The sequence below is a fragment of the Pseudorasbora parva genome, chromosome 3 (assembly GCF_024679245.1).
Source record: "Pseudorasbora parva isolate DD20220531a chromosome 3, ASM2467924v1, whole genome shotgun sequence".
Taxonomy (NCBI): Eukaryota; Metazoa; Chordata; class Actinopteri; order Cypriniformes; family Gobionidae; genus Pseudorasbora; species Pseudorasbora parva.
In genome coordinates, this window is record NC_090174.1 from 20,055,389 (window position 1) to 20,080,991 (window position 25,603).

The following is a 25,603-nucleotide window of genomic DNA, read 5'->3' on the forward strand; positions in this document are numbered from 1 at the left end:
TATTGACAGATTCGGGATAGTCACCCTTACTGTGGAGGGAGGCAATACCATAGTGATGGTAATACTATGGTACTTTTTATAGATTCCATGGGATGGGACTGTGTTTGATAACCATATTCATATCTCCACGAATAACACGGTAGACTACTAGCATGGTAATGTCCATAGACGTGGTGTTATTGCCATGATGGATGTCCAAACACCCAAACAGCTGTTACTAATCATTTCCAGAATCAGGGTTTTGACATTTTTATTTCTGTCTGTTTTGTTCTACCGTAAAGTTATGGTAGTTATATCCCATCATACTATTTCCTTGTACATTGACACATGGGTTTTAATGAGGCTTACAGTGTTTTTGACCATTTGGCCTTAAGTACACACGAGGACATGCATGGAAAGGCGATAATCCCTGGTTTGTTGATACACCTGCATGTAAATCCATGTTATCTGTATTTATCACTGCGCTCAAGGCCTAATATTAACACACACACACACACACACACACACACACACACACACACACACACACACACACACCTATTATACATGTCTCTAGGGGGTGTACAGTATAATTTACACCTTAGTGGTGTTTTAAAGTCACCATTAAATCAATTGACCATTCTTAGTCTTAATGAAATATTACAGAATTTACGATGATCGATTTATCTCTCACAATGCACATCATATTCTTATATTCATGTGCCCCCTCATAATCTTTAATCAAAGTAACTTGCAACTTCTCTTCTCTGATCAAGACCCAAAGAGCCAGTCAAATCCAGATGGACAAAATTGTCGTCCTACAATTTGTATTGTTCGAGTAGAAGTTTCACTCAAGCACAATATAGAAGAAAGCACAATTGCTACTTCTGTTTAATGGTGACTTTAAGGTTGTTGTTTTTAAATTACTTAAAGGGATCCCATTGTTCTGATCTAATAAAAAGCACTCTTTTTATGCATGTGACATAAAATATAACATAAAAGAGAAATAAAAAGAAATTACCTTTCTTACAGTATTACAGTTTATCGCAATATATCATATTGTAACAATTGTATCAAGCTGCATATCATATCTTGGCGATACACAGCCCTAATCTTTTAAAAATGTAAATGTTCTAGTGCATAAATGTCCAATGTTCAGTGTAAGTTATAACTGCATAAAAACAGTGATGATTGGATTATTCGGTTTATTTCAGTGTTAGACTGAAAACTATACAGGTTAGACACAAATATTGTCAATACTGCAGGTAGAAAGCTATACAGGTTTATGACCCGAGTCGAGTGATGACAGAATTTTCAATTCCGGGTAAACAAATCCTTTAAATAGTCCTGCAGCATAACGGGTGCATTTTTAAAAGTACAAATACTCTCAATATGAGTTCATACAACTGCATGTTAATTATACAAGGATGAAATCTAATTAACACCAAAAACTAGAAAAAAATTAAGTTTGTGCAGTTTGTGAAGGCAGGTGCTTTGTAAGTTTATCAAAAGCTAATAAATAAATAAATCATAAAAAATAAAACATCTACCAAAAATATGAAATATGCATGTCATGTGACCAGTAACCAGCATCAGAGAACATCAATCAACAACCTGGGTACACAAATAGCATTAGTGGCTTTAAGGGTCTGATATTTTGCATGATCTAAAATCAGGAACTCAACATATGTAACCCTACCAAAATTCTCCTGCACTGTATGCTGTTGAATTTGATTTCAGAGGTTTAGACCTCAAGGATTTGAGTGCTTTCTCAGCTCTGGTTGGATGGGGAAAACCTTCTTTGGTCAAGCCGTGGCTTACAAAGCCATTCTGAAATATAGCTGCTAGCAGCAATTGCGGGGCCAAGCCCATTATGGCTCTTTTTGGCTTTTTTGGACTTTGGATATTATTAGGAAACTTTTGTACATTGCCCAATTCACATGCTTAAACAACATAACTTAACTTAACTTACTACACATTGAATTTGACCAATCAATCTTCAAAGCTATAGCCTGTTGCTTTAAACAGCAGACCACTCATACTTTGGTTTGTTTAATTTTATAAAGGCTTGAGATTTCGAAGGCAGAACTGCAGCTTTTGCCACTAAATGACAGCATTACACACAATTTTATAAAGCTGTCCCCCATGGGACTCGAACCCATAACCTCACAATCCGGTGTCTGACACTCATCTCATTGCGCCACAGGGAGGACATGTGTTCATTGACATGCCATAGGTCCATAGTTAAAATTAGAAATCAACTCAAAATTAAGATTTTTGGATTTAATGAACAACATTATATATTTTTTTGTGAAAAATTGGTTGAAATCATTCTTAGAAGTAATTAATGTCTGGAACGGAAGAACATTTTTGCAAATAACCATTTAGAATGCTAAGCTAATTAGCATAAAGGCACAAACACAGGCAAGTTCAACTTCAGAGGTGGATTTCTCCGGAACGGTAGCGAATATCAAAAATCTGTTCAGTCATTTCTGTGCGGCTCACTCCATATTTAATGTGAGCCAATTTTGAACAAAATTGGACAACATTTGAAGGAGGAGTAGCGAAAAAACTGTTTTTCACTTGATTCAATATGGCGCACAGTCACATGTTTGGAAAATGACAAATGAGACATCGTCGAAATCTGCAAAACCCAGAGAACAAAATGACATAAATTATATAGAACATAGATAATGTTTTCAAAAGTTATAAACGTTTTAGCAAAAAATCGTATATCTCTGGAACACTAGGTGGCGCTATTCTGAAACTTCTCATGTACATTCGGGACATGATGACGGTCATGCATACCAAATTGTGTGCAGATATGTCAAATATTATAAAAGATATCACATTTTATGACAAAATTCAAAATGGCGGTCACGAGGTTCATCCGATCCTAACATATCTTATATCACCAGATTCAGCATGACACGAGGAATCCATAGACACCAATATTATGATTTTCTGACAAACCGTTCGGATGTTATGAGCAAAAATAGCCTTTTTTCATATCTCATGACCCCTAGGTGGCGCTGTTCCCAACTTTGGCATGGATCCTCAGATCATGGGTCTGATGAAGCTTACCAATTTTCGTTTCGATTGGTCAAAGTTTGGCCGAGATACAGCCTCAGAACCAATTTTGGGTCAACCTCGTTAACTTCGAGACATCATAACTTTTTTTTTTTCCAAGGGTCCAAAAAATTCTGTTCAGTCATTTCTGTGCGGCTCAGTCCAAATATTCTCTCTGCCAAGTTTGGACAAAATTAGACAAATTTTGAAGGAGGAGTAGCGAAAAAACTGAATACTGTACTTTTTAAGATGGCCATTACTGTAATGGGCGGAGTCTTAATGTAAGATATTAAATTTGATCAGCATGATGAGAGGAATCAGGTGTACTAAGTGGCATTTTTCTACCTCAAAGGGTTCAAAAGTTATAACAGTTTCAATGTTTAATTTTTGGACTGGTGGTGGCGCTATGGAGTTGGTCTTAGAGACTCCAAATTTGGTCCATTTACTATTGATGACTATCTCTACAAGTGTGCCAAATTTCATCATTTTCCTACTTACGGTTCATAGGGCTGCCATTGACTCCCATAGGGGAGGAAGAATAATAATAATAACAATAATAACAAGAACTGCAAGCAGTTGTACGGGGCCAAGCCCCAGAAGGGGCTTTCGCTGAATGCAGAGCCACCTTTATAAGGCTGTCCCCCACGGGACTCGAACCCATAACCTCTGGGCGTGGTGTCCATTGCTTATCTTGTTGCGCCACTGGGCGGGCTTGTGTTCAAACACCTGCTGAAGTTCCATAATTCTAATGAGAGTCAACTCAAAATGAAGATTTTTTTCAAATAAATGGACAGCATTTAATATTTTAAAAAAATTCCATTTAGATCAATCTCAGAATGACTCAACGTCTGGAACAGAAGCACATTTTGCAAATAACCAATTAGCATGCTAAGCTAACTAGCATACAAACAAAAACACAGCAAGGGTCAACTTCAGTGACAAATATCTCAGGAACGGTAGCAAATATCAAAAATCTGTTCAGTCATTTCTGTGCGGCTCAGTCCAGCGATCATCTCAGCCAAGTTTGGACAAAATTTGACAAAATTTGAAAGAGGAGTAGCAAAAAAACTGTTTTTCACTTGTTTCAATATTGCGGACAATAACATTTTTGGAAAATGACAAATGAGACATCGTCGGAATCTGCATAAGCCAGGGAACAAGATGACATAAATGACACCAAATTTGGACAAAGTTTTCAAAAGTTATAAATGTTTTAGCAAAAATTCCTATATCTCTGGAACACTAGGTGGCGCTATTCTGAAACTTCTCAGGTACGTTCGGGACATGCTGACGGCCACGCATACCAAATTTTGTGCAGATATGTCAAATATTTCAAAAGATATCACATTTTATGACAAAATTCAAAATTGCGGTCACGTGGTTCATCCGATCCTAACATATCCGGTATCACCAGATTCGGCATGTCACGCGGAATCCATAGATATCAATTATATGATTTTCTGACAAAGCGTTCAGAAGTTATAGGCAAAAATAGCCTTTTTTCATATCTTATGACCCCTAGGTGGCGCTGTTCCCAACTTTGGCATGTACCCTCAAATCATGGGTGTGATGAAGTGTACCAATTTTCGTTTTGATTGATCAAAGTTTGGCCGAGATACAGCCTCAGAACCAAATTTGGGGCAACCTCATTGAGTTCATGACATCATAACTTTTGAACAAAGAAGAATAAAAAAAATCTGTTAAGTCATGTCTGTGCAGCTCAGTCCAAAGATTATTTTTCTCAAATTTGAACAAAATCGGACAAACTTTGAAGAAGGAGTAGCAAAAAAACGGAATACTGTACTTTTCAAAATGGCCGTTACTGTAATGGGAGGAGCCTTAATGTAAGATAATGAATGTGATCAACATGAGGAGAGAAATCAGGTGTACTAAGTTTCATTTCTCTGTATCAAAGGGTTCAAAAGTTATAACAGTTTAAATGTTGAATATTTGGACTGGTGGTGGCGCTATAGAGTTGGTTGTAGAGACTCCAAATTTGGAGCAATTACTTTTCATAAGCATCACTAAAAGTGTGCCAAATTTCATCATTTTCCTACTTACGGTTCATAGGGCTGCCATAGGAACCCAGTGGGAAGAAAAAGAATAATAATAATAACAAGAACTGCAAGCAGTTGTACGGGGCCAAGCCCCAGAAGGGGCTTTCGCCGAACGCAGAGCGACCTTTAAAAGGCCGCCCCCCACGGGACTCGAACCCATAACCTCCGGGCGCTGGGTCCATCGCTCATCTCGCTGCGCCACCGGCCGGGCTTGTGTTCAAACACCTGCTGAAGTTCCATAGTTCTAATGAGAGTCGACTCAAAAAGAAGATTTTTTTCAAATAAATGCACAGCATTTAATGTCTAAAAAGTTCTGTTTAGATCAATCTCAGAATGACTCAACGTCTGGAACAGAAGCACATTTTGCAAATAACCAATTGGCATGCTAAGCTAACTAGCATAAAAACACAAACACAGGAAGGGTCAACTTCAGTGACAAATATCTCAGGAATGGTAGCGAATATCAAAAATCTGTTCAGTCATTTCTGTGCGGCTCAGTCCGAAGATCATCTGAGACAAATTTGGACAAAATTGGACAAAATTTGTAGGAGGAGTAGCGAAAAAACTGTTTTTCACTTGTTTCAATATGGCGGACAGTAACATGTTTGGAATATGACAAATGATATATCGTCGGATTCTGCATAAGCCAGGGAACAAAATGAAATAAATTATATCAAATTTAGACAAAGCGTTCAAAAGTTATAAATGTTTTAGCAAAAATTCCTATATCTCGGGAACACTAGGTGGCGCTATTCTGAAACTTCTCAGGTACGTTCGGGACATGCTGACGGTCACGCATACCAAATTTTGTGCAGATATATCAAATATTTCAAAAGATATAGCAATTTATGACAAAATTCAAAATGGCGGTCACGTGGTTCATTCGATCCTAACATATCCGGTATCCACAGATTCGGCATGACGCGGGGAATCCATAGACACCAAAATTATGATTTTCTGACAAAGCGTTCAGAAGTTATTAGCAAAAATAGCCTTTTTTCATATCTCATGACCCCTAGGTGGCGCTGTTCCCAACTTTGGCATGGACCCTCAGATCATGGGTCTGAAGAAGCGTACCAATTTTCGTTTCGATTGATCAAAGTTTGGCCGAGATACAGCCTCAGAACCAATTTTGGGTCGAGCTTGTTAAGTTCATGACATCATAACTTTTGAACAGAGATGAGTATCAAAATTCTGTTCAGTCATTTCTATGCGGCTCAGTCCAAGGATTCTCTCTGCCAAGTTTCGACAAAATTGGACAAAATTTGAAGGAGGAGTAGCAAAAAAACTGAATACTGTACTTTTCAAAATGGCTGTTACTGTAAGGGGCGGAGCATTAATGTAAGATATTGAAAATGATGAGGGTGAGGAGAGGAATCAGATGTACTAAGTTTTATTTCTCTATTCCAAATGGTTCAAAAGTTATAATAGTTTAAATGTTGAATTTTTGGACTGGTGGTGGCGCTATGGAGTTGGTCTTAGAGACTCCAAATTTGGTATATGCATTATTGATGAAGATATCTACAAGTGTGCCAAATTTCATCATTTTCCTATATACGGTTCATAGGGCTGCCATTGACTCCCATTAGGGAAAAATAATAATAATAACAAGAACTGCAAGCAGTTGTACGGGGCCAAGCCCCAGAAGGGGCTTTCGCCGAACGCAGAGCGACCTTTAAAAGGCCGCCCCCCACGGGACTCGAACCCATAACCTCCGGGCGCTGGGTCCATCGCTCATCTCGCTGCGCCACCGGCCGGGCTTGTGTTCAAACACCTGCTGAAGTTCCATAGTTCTAATGAGAGTCGACTCAAAAAGAAGATTTTTTTCAAATAAATGCACAGCATTTAATGTCTAAAAAGTTCTGTTTAGATCAATCTCAGAATGACTCAACGTCTGGAACAGAAGCACATTTTGCAAATAACCAATTGGCATGCTAAGCTAACTAGCATAAAAACACAAACACAGGAAGTGTCAACTTCAGTGACAAATATCTCAGGAACGGTAGTGAATATCAAAAATCTGTTCAGTCATTTCTGTGCGGCTCAGTCCGAAGATCATCTGAGCCAAATTTGGACAAAATTGGACAAAATTTGTAGGAGGAGTAGCGAAAAAACTGTTTTTCACTTGTTTCAATATGGCGGACAGTAACATGTTTGGAAAATGACAAATGATATATCGTCGGAATCTGCATAAGCCAGGGAACAAAATGAAATAAATTATATCAAATTTGAACAAAGCATTCAAAAGTTATAAATGTTTTAGCAAAAATTCCTATATCTCGGGAACACTAGGTGGCGCTATTCTGAAACTTCTCAGGTACGTTCGGGACATGCTGACGGTCACGCATACCAAATTTTGTGGAGATATATCAAATATTTCAAAAGATATAGCAATTCATGACAAAATTCAAAATGGCGGTCACGTGGTTCATTCGATGCTAACATATCCGGTATCCACAGATTCGGCATGACGCGGGGAATCCATAGACACCAAAATTATGATTTTCTGACAAAGCGTTCAGAAGTTATGGGCAAAAATAGCCATTTTTCATATCTCATGACCCCTAGGTGGCGCTGTTCCCAACTTTGGCATGGACCCTCAGATCATGGGTCTGATGAAGCGTACCAATTTTCGTTTCGATTGATCAAAGTTTGGCCGAGATACAGCCTCAGAACCAATTTTGGGTCGAGCTCGTTTAGTTCATGACATCATAACTTTTGAACAGAGAGGAATATCAAAATTCTGTTCAGTCATTTCTTTGCGGCTCAGTCCAAAGATTCTCTCTGCCAAGTTTCGACAAAATTGGGCAAAATTTGAAGGAAGAGTAGCAAAAAAACTGAATACTGTACTTTTCAAAATGGCTGTTACTGTAAGGGGCGGAGCCTTAATGTAAGATATTGAAAATGATGAGGGTGAGGAGAGGAATCAGATGTATTAAGTTTTATTTCTCTACTTCAAAGGGTTCAAAAGTTATAACAGTTTAAATGTTGAATTTTTGGACTGGTGGTGGCGCTATGGAGTTGGTCTTAGAGACTCCAAATTTGGTATATGCATTACTGATAAAGATATCTACAAGTGTGCTAAATTTCATCATTTTCCTATATACGGTTCATAGGGCTGCCATTGACTCCCATTCGGGAAAAATAATAATAATAATAACTAGACCATAATAGCTGCTAGCAGCTATTTAGGGGCCAAGCCCCTGTTGCTTTTGTCTTAGGCTATTTAGATATTTTGGATGCATGTTTTTTTTTTCCATCATGAATTTCATTATACGGTTCACAAGGTTTAAAGCTTAATAAACACTGGATTTGACCTGTAATTGGTGCTGTTCCCAAACATGGCATGGATCCTGAAAGTATGGGTCCGCTGAAGCGGACCAAGTTTACTTTCGATTGATCAACGTTTGGCTGAGATACAGCCTCAGAACCCATTCTGGCTCGACATCGGTATGGATCCTGAGAGTATGGGTCCACTGAAGCAGACCAAGTTTCAAAGCTTTAGCCGGTTGCTTTAAACAGCATGCCACTCATACAATGGGTTGTTTAATTTTATAAACGCTTGAGTTTTTAAAGGCAGAACCACAGCTTTTGCCACTAAATGACACAACTTTATAAAGCTGTCCCCCACGGGGCTCGAACCCATAACCTCACGATCCGGTGTCTGACGTTCATCTCACTGCGCCACAGGGAAGACACGTGTTTGTCGGTATGTCGTATGTCCATAGTTCAAATTAGAAATCGACTCAAAATGAAGAATTTTTGATTTAATGAACAACATTATATATTTTTAAAAGTTGGTTTAAATCATTCTCAGAAGTAATTCATGTCTGGAACGGAAGAAATTTTTTGCAAATAACCATTTAGAATGCTAAGCTAACTAGCATAAAGACACGAACACAGGCAAGGTCAACTTCAGAGACGGATTTCTCCGAAACGGTAGCGAATATCAAAAATCCGTTCAGTCATTTCTGTGCGGCTCGGTCCGAACATCATCTGAGCCAAATTTGGACAAAATTGGACAAAATTTGTAGGAGGAGTAGCAAAAAAACTGTTTTTCCCTTGTTTCATTATGGCGGACAGTTACATGTTTGGAAAATGACAAATTATATATCGTCGGAATCTGCATAAGCCAGGGAACAAAATGACATAAATTATATCAAATTTGGACAAAGTGTTCAAAAGTTATAAACGTTTTAGCAAAAGATCTTATATCTCTGGAACGCTAGGTGGCGCTATTCTGAAACTTCTCAGGTACGTCCGGGACATGCCGTCGGTCACGCATACCAAATTTTGTACAGATATGTCAAATATTTCAAAATATATCACATTTTATGACAAAATTCAAAATGGCGGTCACGTGGTTCATCCGATCCTGACATATTCGGTATCCTCGGATTCGGCATATCACGAGGAATCCATAGATACCAATAATATGATTTTCCGACAAAGCGTTCGGAAGTTATGGGCAAAAATAGCCTTTTTTCATATCTCACGACCCCTAGGTGGCGCTGTTCCCAACTTTGGCACGTACCCTCAAATCATGGGTCTGATGAAGCATACCAATTTTCGTTTTGATTGGTCAAAGTTTGGCCGAGATACAGCCTCTTAACCAAATTTGGGTCGACCTCGTTAAGTTTACGACAGCATAACTTTTGAACAAAGATGAATAAAAAAAATCTGTTCAGTCATTTCTATGCGGCTCTGTCCAAATATTATGTCTACCAAATTTTGTGAGAATTGGACAAATTTTGAAGGAGGAGTAGCAAAAAAACTGAATACTGTACTTTTCAAAATGGACATTACTGTAATGGGCGGAGCCTTAATGTAAGATGCTAAATTTGATCAGCATGATGAGAGGAATCAGGTGAACTAAGTTTGATTTCTCTATTCCAAAGGGTTCAAAAGTTATAAACGTTTAAATGTTGAATTTTTGGACTGGTGGTGGCGCTATGGAGTTGGTCTTAGAGACTCCAAATTTGGCATATTGACTATTGATGAACATATCTATGACTATGCCAAATTTCATCATTTTCCTACTTACGGTTCATAGGGCTGCCATTGACTCCCATAGTAATAATAATAATAATAATAATAATAAAGTAAACTAACGATTGCAATAGGGGCTACAGCCCTTTCAGGGCTTGGCCCCTAATAACTAGACCATAATAGCTGCTAGCAGCTATTTAGGGGCCAAGCCCCTGTTGCTTTTGTCTTAGGCTATTTAGATATTTTGGATGCATGTTTTTTTTTTCCATCATGAATTTCATTATACGGTTCACAAGGTTTAAAGCTTAATAAACACTGGATTTGACCTGTAATTGGTGCTGTTCCCAAACATGGCATGGATCCTGAAAGTATGGGTCCGCTGAAGCGGACCAAGTTTACTTTCGATTGATCAACGTTTGGCTGAGATACAGCCTCAGAACCCATTCTGGCTCGACATCGGTATGGATCCTGAGAGTATGGGTCCACTGAAGCAGACCAAGTTTCAAAGCTTTAGCCGGTTGCTTTAAACAGCATGCCACTCATACAATGGGTTGTTTAATTTTATAAACGCTTGAGTTTTTAAAGGCAGAACCACAGCTTTTGCCACTAAATGACACAACTTTATAAAGCTGTCCCCCACGGGGCTCGAACCCATAACCTCACGATCCGGTGTCTGACGTTCATCTCACTGCGCCACAGGGAAGACACGTGTTTGTCGGTATGTCGTATGTCCATAGTTCAAATTAGAAATCGACTCAAAATGAAGAATTTTTGATTTAATGAACAACATTATATATTTTTAAAAGTTGGTTTAAATCATTCTCAGAAGTAATTCATGTCTGGAACGGAAGAAATTTTTTGCAAATAACCATTTAGAATGCTAAGCTAACTAGCATAAAGACACGAACACAGGCAAGGTCAACTTCAGAGACGGATTTCTCCGAAACGGTAGCGAATATCAAAAATCCGTTCAGTCATTTCTGTGCGGCTCGGTCCGAACATCATCTGAGCCAAATTTGGACAAAATTGGACAAAATTTGTAGGAGGAGTAGCAAAAAAACTGTTTTTCCCTTGTTTCATTATGGCGGACAGTTACATGTTTGGAAAATGACAAATTATATATCGTCGGAATCTGCATAAGCCAGGGAACAAAATGACATAAATTATATCAAATTTGGACAAAGTGTTCAAAAGTTATAAACGTTTTAGCAAAAGATCTTATATCTCTGGAACGCTAGGTGGCGCTATTCTGAAACTTCTCAGGTACGTCCGGGACATGCCGTCGGTCACGCATACCAAATTTTGTACAGATATGTCAAATATTTCAAAATATATCACATTTTATGACAAAATTCAAAATGGCGGTCACGTGGTTCATCCGATCCTGACATATTCGGTATCCTCGGATTCGGCATATCACGAGGAATCCATAGATACCAATAATATGATTTTCCGACAAAGCGTTCGGAAGTTATGGGCAAAAATAGCCTTTTTTCATATCTCACGACCCCTAGGTGGCGCTGTTCCCAACTTTGGCACGTACCCTCAAATCATGGGTCTGATGAAGCATACCAATTTTCGTTTTGATTGGTCAAAGTTTGGCCGAGATACAGCCTCTTAACCAAATTTGGGTCGACCTCGTTAAGTTTACGACAGCATAACTTTTGAACAAAGATGAATAAAAAAAATCTGTTCAGTCATTTCTATGCGGCTCTGTCCAAATATTATGTCTACCAAATTTTGTGAGAATTGGACAAATTTTGAAGGAGGAGTAGCAAAAAAACTGAATACTGTACTTTTCAAAATGGACATTACTGTAATGGGCGGAGCCTTAATGTAAGATGCTAAATTTGATCAGCATGATGAGAGGAATCAGGTGAACTAAGTTTGATTTCTCTATTCCAAAGGGTTCAAAAGTTATAAACGTTTAAATGTTGAATTTTTGGACTGGTGGTGGCGCTATGGAGTTGGTCTTAGAGACTCCAAATTTGGCATATTGACTATTGATGAACATATCTATGACTATGCCAAATTTCATCATTTTCCTACTTACGGTTCATAGGGCTGCCATTGACTCCCATAGTAATAATAATAATAATAATAATAATAAAGTAAACTAACGATTGCAATAGGGGCTACAGCCCTTTCAGGGCTTGGCCCCTAACTAGACCATAATAGCTGCTAGCAGCTATTTAGGGGCCAAGCCCCTGTTGCTTTTGTCTTAGGCTATTTAGATATTTTGGATGCATGTTTTTTTTTTCCATCATGAATTTCATTATACGGTTCACAAGGTTTAAAGCTTAATAAACACTGGATTTGACCTGTAATTGGTGCTGTTCCCAAACATGGCATGGATCCTGAAAGTATGGGTCCGCTGAAGCGGACCAAGTTTACTTTCGATTGATCAACGTTTGGCTGAGATACAGCCTCAGAACCCATTCTGGCTCGACATCGGTATGGATCCTGAGAGTATGGGTCCACTGAAGCAGACCAAGTTTCAAAGCTTTAGCCGGTTGCTTTAAACAGCATGCCACTCATACAATGGGTTGTTTAATTTTATAAACGCTTGAGTTTTTAAAGGCAGAACCACAGCTTTTGCCACTAAATGACACAACTTTATAAAGCTGTCCCCCACGGGGCTCGAACCCATAACCTCACGATCCGGTGTCTGACGTTCATCTCACTGCGCCACAGGGAAGACACGTGTTTGTCGGTATGTCGTATGTCCATAGTTCAAATTAGAAATCGACTCAAAATGAAGAATTTTTGATTTAATGAACAACATTATATATTTTTAAAAGTTGGTTTAAATCATTCTCAGAAGTAATTCATGTCTGGAACGGAAGAAATTTTTTGCAAATAACCATTTAGAATGCTAAGCTAACTAGCATAAAGACACGAACACAGGCAAGGTCAACTTCAGAGACGGATTTCTCCGAAACGGTAGCGAATATCAAAAATCCGTTCAGTCATTTCTGTGCGGCTCGGTCCGAACATCATCTGAGCCAAATTTGGACAAAATTGGACAAAATTTGTAGGAGGAGTAGCAAAAAAACTGTTTTTCCCTTGTTTCATTATGGCGGACAGTTACATGTTTGGAAAATGACAAATTATATATCGTCGGAATCTGCATAAGCCAGGGAACAAAATGACATAAATTATATCAAATTTGGACAAAGTGTTCAAAAGTTATAAACGTTTTAGCAAAAGATCTTATATCTCTGGAACGCTAGGTGGCGCTATTCTGAAACTTCTCAGGTACGTCCGGGACATGCCGTCGGTCACGCATACCAAATTTTGTACAGATATGTCAAATATTTCAAAATATATCACATTTTATGACAAAATTCAAAATGGCGGTCACGTGGTTCATCCGATCCTGACATATTCGGTATCCTCGGATTCGGCATATCACGAGGAATCCATAGATACCAATAATATGATTTTCCGACAAAGCGTTCGGAAGTTATGGGCAAAAATAGCCTTTTTTCATATCTCACGACCCCTAGGTGGCGCTGTTCCCAACTTTGGCACGTACCCTCAAATCATGGGTCTGATGAAGCATACCAATTTTCGTTTTGATTGGTCAAAGTTTGGCCGAGATACAGCCTCTTAACCAAATTTGGGTCGACCTCGTTAAGTTTACGACAGCATAACTTTTGAACAAAGATGAATAAAAAAAATCTGTTCAGTCATTTCTATGCGGCTCTGTCCAAATATTATGTCTACCAAATTTTGTGAGAATTGGACAAATTTTGAAGGAGGAGTAGCAAAAAAACTGAATACTGTACTTTTCAAAATGGACATTACTGTAATGGGCGGAGCCTTAATGTAAGATGCTAAATTTGATCAGCATGATGAGAGGAATCAGGTGAACTAAGTTTGATTTCTCTATTCCAAAGGGTTCAAAAGTTATAAACGTTTAAATGTTGAATTTTTGGACTGGTGGTGGCGCTATGGAGTTGGTCTTAGAGACTCCAAATTTGGCATATTGACTATTGATGAACATATCTATGACTATGCCAAATTTCATCATTTTCCTACTTACGGTTCATAGGGCTGCCATTGACTCCCATAGTAATAATAATAATAATAATAATAATAAAGTAAACTAACGATTGCAATAGGGGCTACAGCCCTTTCAGGGCTTGGCCCCTAATAATATAGGAAACTAACAGATACAATAGGGGCTACAGCCCTTTCAGGGCTTGGCCCCTAATAAATAATGAGATTAACATTAATTCTCTTTAGACCTTCTGAGAGCTACAAGACCGGCTTTATTGCTAATGAAAATGCTTAGACAGCAAAACTATGTGTTTGCCGTGCTCTAAGCTAAAGGCCTAATGGTATACTGGAAGAAGCCACATGTTTTGGGTGCAGTGTAGGATGACGGCAATGAAAAGGTCACTGTAGACTGATACATTCAATATAAATGAGGGCAAATGCATTTTAACATCTTGTCGCAAAGATGCTAAAAGTAGTAGAGCTGTAAAATTAGGGAGGGTCAGTTCTCTCAATAATTTTGGCCCTGTGGCAAAGGGATTGTGACGTACAGTACAAAACAAAGTCAGAGATCAGTAGTGAGTTTTTAGTCGGTTCCTCTTTTTTTTATTTTAAAGGTGGCCTAGAATGATTTGAAACAATATGTTAAATTGTTTGTTCTCTAATATCTAAATAGAGGGTATGGGGCTTATTTAAGGTCAATTTGTTCAGACACAGTTTTGCAGGTCCATTTACAACCCTAGAAATTGTCCCTAGGATGTAATGCTCTGTTTTTGCTTTATTTGGAAAAGTAATTAATATTATACTATATTTCACTGCACTGCTGCTCAATGACAGCTAACACATCTATATTATCCGTCATGGCAATGATTTTACAATGATGGCTTCTTAACTTTGAATCACGAACTGGGTAGCGTGTAAATATGTTGTTTGTACAGTAACGTTATAGTTTGACAGTAGAGTACTGATTTGAAAGTCGATTTATTTAGCCAAATAAAGTAATGTAGAAGCCACAATAGTCAGTAGGTGTTTCTCAATGTCAAGGAAGGGTCCTCGGAAGCCAGGGTTCCAAGGATGCTACGTCATCGACATCCGACGAAGGACTGTTCCAATGTCGAGGATCCTCGGAATTTCAACCAAGGACTGAGTCCTTCGTTCGAAAAATGTCATATACAGGAAAGGATGCATATGAGTAGCTTTCGCGTTCTTCGCGTTCTCAAATCACCCACAATCCTATTCGCGCAGCTTTGCGATTTTCAGACGTTCGCGGAGTCGGAGCGTGAACGGGGCAAATATGCTTGTATCAGGTTCCGTAGATGGGAAGGAAGGAGGCGGGAACCAGCGAACGTTCAACAACTTTATAATAAACAATAAACAAAACAAAAGTAACGCGGGTAGCCCCTCACGGACGACTGCCCGCACACACATAATAAAACATAAACAAACCATAACATAAAGTCCAGGCCTGGTCCTCTCTTGTCCTCCACACTCCTCCATTTATACTCCCGTCACTGCCGTGAGCCGAGACCGGTGTGGCTATCAGCTGCCGCTCATTATCACTCCACCGGCCCGCTCTCATGGTCCCTCGTCTCCCTGCTTGCCAAAATGCTTTTATTTACGTTACCAAACATTTTTTATAACCGTAGTAAATATAAGTAAAGTTTAACGTTTAAATACTGGTGTTGATATAAAAAATATACAAATAATGTTATACATAACGTTATTGCTGGCCAACGGACCTTTTCACTGACGTAATGACGCAATGACGTGCACTTGCTAGCCTGTTCCATTTACGTGTTCTCCGAATGCTAAAGAGGAGCCTCGCCTAGCCTCTGAAGGAAGTGACTTGGAAGGATCAGTCCTTCCAAGGAAGCATCCTTGACATTGAGAAACACCCAGAGTCATGTTTACTACTCATCCGCTACAAAATAATAATACTTCAGTTCTCAAAAATTTATATTTATTAAACAAATTATGACTAGAAGCCTTGTCAAATGACTATCGTTTCTACTTAGATGGTGGAGTTAGCTACAAGAATTGAGTGAGCGATCTGTAAGCAACTAAACAGTAGTAGTAAACGTAGTTCTTTTCTGAGTTTTGTTTTAATGATTAAATGTAGGCTTATTTAGATTTCAATCCATCAAAAGGGATCGACATACCGATCTACTGTTCTATTTTATGACAACATTGGCAGGAATTATTAACCTTTGTCATTTGACAAACTGTTATGTGAGCTGCTTGGAGTTTCCAATACTAGCATCTTGCGTTGAATCTAGACAACACACGGGATATTATCGTAATGTTATCTTACTAAGAAACTTTCAATTTAATCCGAAATGAGTTCGACAGTCAATGGATAAAATCACAACTTACTGCTTGCAGGAATACGGTTGAAATCGGCCCTTTCTTCCTTTCTGAACTCCCGTCTGTGCAGTTCTGCCTGAAAATGACAATTGCGTCACAGTTGCCGTTATGTTGAAAATAGCCTGTTTTTCCGTGGTGATTTTGACAAACAAGATTTACATATGACGGAGGAGGCAATGATGTTTGAGACAGTATGTGATGTTCATGTAATGAACTCTTGTTATTTAACTATGGCAAGGTTAATTCAATTTTTCATTCTAGGGAACCTTTTAACAAACATTCTTGTTGTTACAAATTATATTTACTTTATAAAATATGAATCTTAAAGGGAATATTCACCCAAAAAAAAAAATATTATTTTGCCAAAAGTACTCGCCCTCAGTTCGTTTCAAACTTGTATGGTTATATGATCATTCTTCTGCGGAACATAAAAGAAGATATTTAGAAGAATGTTAGTAACTTGAAGGCACAATGTGTAATTTTTGCCACTAGAGGTTGATTATTCAAAACAAAGGTGTAGCTTGATGACGCCTTGATTTCGCAGAATCATGAGTTGTTGTCTTCACCGTTGGAAAAGAATCTGACGGGACTCAGGCAGAAATCATATGGATGAGCTAAGATATATTAAGCATTTATAGACTAGTTATGCCCACTGACTGTTGGCTGAACATCTGATGCATATGGCCCTCTTATCTGGTAGCACTTCAGGAGTTTCAAAGTCATTATCCGATTGGTTGAATTCTACAGGATGTCGGTGAGACTTGTGTTGCGTTTTTTAAAGGTCCGGCTGGAAACAAATGCTGTGATGCCAAACTCCCTCGTGGAAGAACCTTGTGTTTACAGCTGTGACAAAAGCCGCGTTTCCACCACAGGGACTTTACCCAGGAACCAGGAACTTTGGGTGGTACTCGGTGTGTTTTGACCACAGGAACCAGGGTCTAAATGAAGTTCAAAAAGAATTGTGAAATGAATACAAATGAATGCATGATGTCATTGGTAGGTGACGCATGGACATGGTCTGTGGCCTGGTTTAAATAGCTTATTTCTCTGAATTGAATAATTTTTGGAAACATTTGGGATGGATAATATCCCAATATAAGTAGAGGTTGACCGATTCATCGGATTGGCTGATTAATCGGCACCGTTATCGTCAAAAATTAACACAGATAGTTTTTCCGGTTTGCGTCCATTGCGGGAGCGGCAGAGAAGGGTGTGCTGTCATTACACAGTAGCCACGAGAGCTCTGAGAAGGGTCTGCTGGTATTATATAGCGTGAGAGCGGCCTCTAGAGGCCAAATAAAAAACCATCACTGTTTACATTAACACGTGAGGCTGCGCGCTGCACAGAGCTCGCTGACACATCTGACGCGCGTTTAAAACGGTGAAAGGGAAACGGTATGAATACAGAACAGTTCAGTGCATGTTGCCAAATCATTATAAAGCGAAAGAACAGCAGTATGTATGTACTTTACTTTGTTGTCGAGGCTGAGAGGATGCTAACATTAGCAGTAACATTTACCTCAAGCAGTTAAAGCGATGTAACAACTTACTAGGTGATGTAAGAAACAAAAGTGTATGGTCATGCATCCGACAGAAATGTAAACACAACAGAAATTTGATTTCAATACATATTTTGTTATTTTGATAAGAAAACCGTCAAGTGTTCTAAAAAAGCAAACTGTTTGTATCTATATGAAATAACAATATTAATATAATATAATACAATAATACATTATAATGCATTATATCCAATATTCCATTTGTAACATTAAGTAAGGTTAATAAATGCTGTAGAAGTATTATTCATTGTTAGTTTTATTTGTTAACCTTTTTATGCACTATGAACTAACATGAATAATTAAGATACTACAATTGTGTTGCTCAACTATTATTACACGTAAAATGTATATTGCATATCATTTATGTAAGCTAGTTAAATAAGCTAATAAATCCTTGTTGACAAATGGGACTTGCAGTGTTACCTGACATTCACTTACATGTTTCTAGGTTATAGCTAAATAAACTTTTATTTGTAATATTTTAATGTATCAGTTATTTTCTGTAGATTTTTTTCTGTTAGAACTAGTCATTTTAATATATTCATATTTACATATGCAATTTAGAATTGCATATGTAAATATGATGTTATTATTATTATTATTATTATTATTATTATTATTATTATTATTATTATTATTATTATTATTATTATTACTATTATTACTATTATTATTATTTTAATCTAGTATCTTTTTAAAAACTATCGGTCGATTAATCGGCTATCGGCAAGCATGGTCTAACCTAGCTATCGGTATCGGTAAAATCCACTATCGGTCGACCTCTAAATATAAATACTATATAAGTAATTTAATATAAGTGCACAAGTCAACAAAATATATATAAATGTTCTAGTGGTTTTATTTGTATTTTAATCCAAACATCTTACATATTGTGCCTTTAACTGTTTCAGTAATGCTTTTTTCCCCACTGTATTGGGGGAAAAATCCAATGAGAAATTTCTCACCAAAAAAAAAAAAAAAAATCTTGTACTTAACTAAATTTATTATTATTATTATTATTATATTTTTGTAATTATTTTGAGAAGACCAGAGTGCTGTTGACTTGCAAATATGTTCTGGAATTCCATGCCTTGCTTTTCTTCTTCAGTGGACTGGGAATAAGAATGATTGTGGCCTTTGGATGTCTAAAAGTTGTGTGGACAAGTCTTCTGTTGAATGCTTTCAGTCTGCCTTTGTTGGCACAAGCTGTCGGCTGGGTGGCTCGCGAGTGGCCGCCTACCAGCTGTTACCTTCACAATGAGGGTCAGATGTCCCTATTGTGAGGACGCGACCCCGCTGTGCATTCCCCCACACATCCTAAAACCCACAGTGTCCCACCCTCAGGTGAAGAATAGAGGTCTAAAGTGCCCCCGGCTGTCCCTCTTCTCTCTCATCCAAACATTTTTAAATCAGCTGCCTTCATCACACCCCATCTGCTTCATCTTTCTGACACAGGTTTCACAGCTGTTCACAGAGTTTATGAGTTTGCATTAAAAACAAACCACCTGGCTCCAGAAAATCTTGCATTGAGGGAGTAATATTTCGTCTCACAAAGTTTTAGTGAGAGACTTATTGTCTACGTTTCTGATGTCAGACCTCAAACCACGTAATGCAAATGATTTTAGGCTTCCTGCCAGAGTTCCTGTCCACTTAGGCTATCTGTCAGCTGTTCTGGGTGCCAATACTGATAAGACAATTAGCGTGGACATCAGCATGTGTTATACAATGCAACTGAAAAAATATAACTAGGCTCAAGTCTCTGCACATGCCCATTTACCTATGGCCATATGAGGTTTTTTTTCTGTTAAATAATGTTCTTTTTAGACATTTCATTGAAGTATTGATATCATTTGGTGTTTCAACACTTATATTAATTGGTCAAACTTCATATTGTATCTTTAACTACTATGTTGCATAATGCTATTTCAAGCATTCTGACTTATTTATATCTTTAAAGAGTTGGATACTTAAAGGGATGGTTCACCCAAAAATGAAAATTAGACTATAAATTACTCACCCTCAAGTCATCCTAGCTGTATATGACTTTCTAAAAGACAAATAAAAGTTGTTATATTAAAAAAGTCCTGGCTAATCCAAGCTTTATAATGGCAGTGATTGTTGCTCTGTTTTTAAATTCTATAAAAATGCATCTGTATGTCAAATAGTGTGCTCCACACAGCTCTGTGGGGTTAATAAATGCCTTTAGAAATTAATTGATGTGTTTGTGTAAGAACAATATCCATACATTTATTTATCAGCTGATCGTCTTCTGTATTCAGTTTATGGAAAAAGTGTTGAAAGTGCCTCTGCAGTTCAAAGGCTTATGCTACCAGGTACGCTCGTTAGACGTTGCGTACACATCTTGAACTCTGAGAAGGCACTTTCAACATTTTTTCACGAAGGCGATCGGCCAGAACTTTAATTTAACTTAAGTTTTAAAATACAGATTTTTTTTTTTTTTACACAAATGTAACAATTTGCTTCAGAAGGCCTCTATTAACCTCCCAGAGCCATGTGGAGTATGTTATTTGACGGACAGATGCATTTTTATGGACTTCAAAAGAGAGCAAGAGCATGTCCATCAACATGCTTCGGTCAAGTTACGGAAGCCGTTAGCAGTGCTGTAATTTTGTTTGTCACTAAAGAAGTGTGTTTTTGGTTGATTGAAAGATAACCTTGTTCAGGTTCTCAAATAAGTGTTATTTCTTTACGTAGTAGCAACGGAGTTGCAAATGTGTTTGTTTGTTCCCTGTCATGAGTCGAAACCGTTGGCTGTGAGTGAAACTGCATATAATATCTGTATTTTGTTGGCAATCTGTAATTATGTAAGTGCATGTAATGTCAAAAACACCATTGTATAGTTATCCAGGGATAATGCGGTGTGTGTGTGTGTGTGGGGGGGTGGGGGGGGGTCTCCTCTTTAGCTCCACCCACTGTACGCCTCCATAAGTTTGGCTGTTTTCAGAAAGAAATGGTAGAGCGCATCTGTCTTTTATGAATCCGATAAAACTAAATACTCTTCAGAGATATGAAGCATGCAATACTACTCTATGCGTACTTAAGATTATCATGAGATTGGCAGAAACGTTGTGTTATATATACCCTTTAACATATCTTCATTTGTCTTTTGAAGATAATTAAAAGTCTTATTGTTTTGGAACAACATGAGGGTTAGCTAGTAATTGACGACAACATGTTTGAGTTAACGATATCTTCAAGTTCAAATGTGTTTGATTATATATGTGATGTGTCTCTCTACTCTCACAGACTGGGCACAGGCAATTCGTATTGGAGTTCTGGATTGTGCGCATGAGAAGAACTTCGACATCTGTAAGGAGTTCGGAATCCACTTCTACCCCACCTTCAGAGTATGTTTGTGCAAATTATGTTATGTATTCTGTTAACCCCTAACAGTTTTTTAACAATTCGTTCAACAGATTAAACCTATATAATACATCTGAGTCTTAAATAGGGGTTTTGCGGTATTGCCAAAATCATTAAAACAATACTTTCAACATTAATCTAAAACTAAAAACACTTCAGATAAGATTCAGATTTATTCAGATAAGTGTGTTGCTCAGAGATGCACGACAGTTCTTCTGTGATTTCATTGGCGGATTAGAGCAAAAATAGACGATTGTGTCTAAAGTGTATCTCACAATATTAGCTTCTTGTGTGACTCGATAATGTCACACATCATTAAAATAAATATGTTATTATCGTAGATGATTCTACAAACACGTCTTGTTCGCTTGGTTTTTATTTTGTGGAATTATTATGCTGAGCTCCGCCCATATTTAAATGTCATTGTACTGCTATACATAGCTGTATACTCAGACGGTTCATATATTAAATATGTCACGATAGTCTATTCAAAAATTGTTTATTCGATGTACCATCAAAATATCTGCATTTTAAAATGATGTGTCGAGTTAACTTGACAAAACAAGATCCTTCCTTCTGTTCTATTTTGCTGTGCTCTTTTCTAGCTGGTTTTGAACACTATAAGAAGTCTTATCTTTGTCTGATCGAGGTCAGGTAAACCTGAAACCAGGGTAACTATACAGTAGACAAATGTATTATTACACCCTTATCAAATGACCAAAATTGCTAGAAACATGCCTGGTTTTAAAATAGACACATATAGGACATGTTGTTTTTGTAGTTTTTATATCGTTTTAATAATTATTTTTCTTCTCTTTTTCTTTTTTAGTATTTTAAAGCACATGACACTACAAATGAATTTGGGAAGACATATCGAGGTGGGTTTCATAATTTTTGCTCTGATCAGAATTGAAATTTTGTGTTTCAGTGATTTGTATTTTAACTTGTATTTCTGATTTTTGTTTTATTTGTGTACTGTTAGGGGCTGACAGAGAACTGCAGACAGTGAGGCAGATAATGGTGAACTTCCTTCAAAACCACACTAGACAAGACTGGCCTGTTGGCTGCCCTCCGCTTGAGCCTGTCAGGTGCCCAAATCTATAATGTTACGCCATTCATTTTTACATGTTCATCCAGCCATGCTTAATATTTAACATGTTCTGCCTTCAGCATTAGGAGGGACATTTAGAGATGTTTTTTTAGGGTTTAATTTCTAGACAATAATCAAATGTATTTCTATTTAATATATAAAAACATTGAGTTTGTCATCTGTTGCAGGTCTGAGGACATCCTGTCCTTAATGGGGAAGAAAACGGAACTCTATACTGCAGTTATAGTTGAGGACGGAGACTCTTATATAGGGAGAGAGGTATGAAAAACACAGATAAAACAATGTTTAATCCATCTGTTTTTGTAGGAAAGCAGTCGCAAAGCAATTCCTACAAAAGCGGAAGCACAATTCTTATTTCCTCGGAAAGCAATAAGATCAGATGTCATAATTTACTCACTCATATGTCATTCCAAACATCAATCAATCAATCAACTTTATGTATATAGCGCTTTTACAATGACGATTGTTTCAAAGCAGCTTCACAGTGTTAAACCGGACAATATTGCAACAAAATTATATTTGGCTGTACAGTCGTTCTAGAGAAAATAGTGACGTTATCTGCTTATTTTAATTAATCTTATTTAGAGATTCAGGTCAGTGTTATAGTTTATAGAATTAAATAAGACCTAATTAATTAATTTTATTTGTATGTTTAGTTGAATAACTCGGATCATAATTTTAGTGTTATAGTTTTGGTGTCCCCAACTGAGCAAGCCAAACCAAAGGCAAAACATATCTAATACTCAAATATATCGAATTGTCTGATATTAGTTTTAATCAGCCAATCAATTTTTATTTTTCATTCAAGAGTTGTCAAAAGTACTGACTTTCAGTACCAAGTTGGAACTGAAATGTAAAAGAATTGATGATACCAGCATTTCTCTCTTGCATTTTAAGTGCTGTTGAGCAGATTCTTAAACACCTCTGATTGGCCATTGTGTTCACGCGTTTAACATATATGTCTTTGATTGGCCATTGTGTTCACAAACTCAACATATACATGTCTGTGATTGGCTATAATGATCAATGCTCTTCACAGAGGGCTTCAATGATGCTCCCTCTTCACCGAGCACTTACACAGATACACACCGAAGATTTTAAAAGGGAGGTCTAACAGCGGATCCCTAAAATATTTGCTATAATTTATCCATGAATGAACACAATGGCCAAACAAAGACATACTATATGTTGAGCATGTGAAGACAATGGCCAATCAGAATCCATTCAACAGAGCTCAAAATGCTAGAGGGAAATGCTGGTATCGTCTCATTGTTTAAATTTCAGTACTGACTTGGTGTCTTTTGATAATTCTAATATATCGCATGTCCAAAACAAAACAAAGTCCATTAAATAGTGCGCACCACATGCCAAACACATCTTTCCATGCTCACGGACAAAGGAATATACTTTGAAAGGCTTGCATGCTCAACTGTGGAAAATGAGGTATACCCAGGCCTTTAGACAATACACAATTCTTTTATGTACCATGGAAAAAGGAAAATAACATAGATTTTGAAAGATGAGTGGGTGAGATGATGATCTAAATGATCCCTTTAGGCATAATTAGCGATGTAGCTAGAATTGTAATGCTCTAATTTAATGTTTTATCTTTTTTTAACTAGGTAATTTTGGACCTAATGCCATATGAGGGTATAGCAGTGAAGAGAGCTCTGAGCTCAGACAAACTTCTAATGGAGAAACTAGGGATTAGTTCAGTTCCCTCAGCGTACCTCTTCCATCCCAACGGCACACACACTGTGATGAATGTGTACGTAAATGGCCTCTGCTAAATTCATTTTTTTCCACCAAATAGAAGCCCTGTATATGCAGTTTTTACATTTCTGTTTGTGTTAACAGTCAGAAGAGGCTACGTTTTTTCTTCTCCTCCTTCCTAAAACTCCTCCCTGGAGTCCACAGGAAACAGTCCACCTCGTCCATGCAGCGTCCTCAGCCTGGGAATACTGGCCACGGAACCCAGGTTGAGTGGAAAGAGTTTGAAAAGTGAGTTCCATTAATTTTATATATATACATACATACATACATACATACATACATACATACATACATACATACAGGGTTCTATGGTAACTTTTTTTTCTTGTGGAGCACTTGTGTTCCTAATTTAAAAAAAATTAGGAGCACAGTCACAAATTTAGGAGCACATTCTAATCCATCAAACACATTCAAATTAAAACTTTCCTATTACAGGACGATATTTGTCCTTTTAAATTAATGTCCAGGGGCATTTTTACCATTATAAGAGCAATGTTTTTTAATCTTATTAAATGTATGCATCATCTGTCTATTTCTTATATTCAATATAATTCTGACATAAAATTTTCATTAACTTCTGAGAGTACAGCACAAACATACACACACAAAAAAAAAAAGCAGAACTGGAATTCATACAATCAAACACCTATGCATGTAATAAAGCTCATGGGTTAATGTTGTGTGAATGTTTTACATATAAGTTTTTGAATTTAGAAATATGTACAAATTAAACTTAAACATTTAATATTTTAAATAAAAAGTCCATGCAAAGTAAAAATATGAAAGTAGTTGGCGCAAGTCATTCAGTCAATAGTTCAAAACACAAGATTAATTTGAATCGAATCGCTTGGAGATGCGAATCAGTTCTGGTGTGGCTTTGATTTTCACAAATAGACAGTGTTGTGGCTAAAACGTACTTAATATCAACTTGTCTTTTGGGTTTTTGTACAAGATCAGTATCACACATGCAATCATGCCAATATTCGGAGCTATAGCAAGCCGTAACTTTTGGCGCTCTGGTGCTTCATAAACAGAATTGCATGAGTCTTGCGGAAGAACATTGCAGCTGGATCTACTTCTCTCTATTTGTGGTGAGTCACGCAGATATTGTTCTATGCCACAGCAGAAATAACTTATTTTATGTGTACCAAAATGATTCAGGATAAGACAAAAACACGGTTTGGAAAAAATATTAATGATATACTTGCTCATTACATTTAGTATTTTTTTTAAACAGCATGCGTGATAAAGATTAACTCAAGGGCTTTTTAAATGTATTATTAATAAATTATTGTTTGAGGGCATTTATGCCCCAC

The 25,603-nt window shown here is 37.4% G+C and overlaps 1 protein-coding gene across 1 annotated transcript in view; it reads left to right on the forward strand.

Moving 5' to 3' along the window:
• The window catches only part of qsox2 (quiescin Q6 sulfhydryl oxidase 2), a 39,499-nt gene that overhangs the window by 462 nt on the left and 13,434 nt on the right, over window positions 1-25,603 (forward strand). The window contains exons 2-7 of the mRNA XM_067438029.1: window positions 21,287-21,387; window positions 22,233-22,281; window positions 22,386-22,491; window positions 22,682-22,772; window positions 24,137-24,282; window positions 24,372-24,515. Coding sequence (XP_067294130.1) covers window positions 21,287-21,387; window positions 22,233-22,281; window positions 22,386-22,491; window positions 22,682-22,772; window positions 24,137-24,282; window positions 24,372-24,515 — 637 coding nt within the window. The remainder of the gene's footprint in view (window positions 1-21,286; window positions 21,388-22,232; window positions 22,282-22,385; window positions 22,492-22,681; window positions 22,773-24,136; window positions 24,283-24,371; window positions 24,516-25,603) is intronic.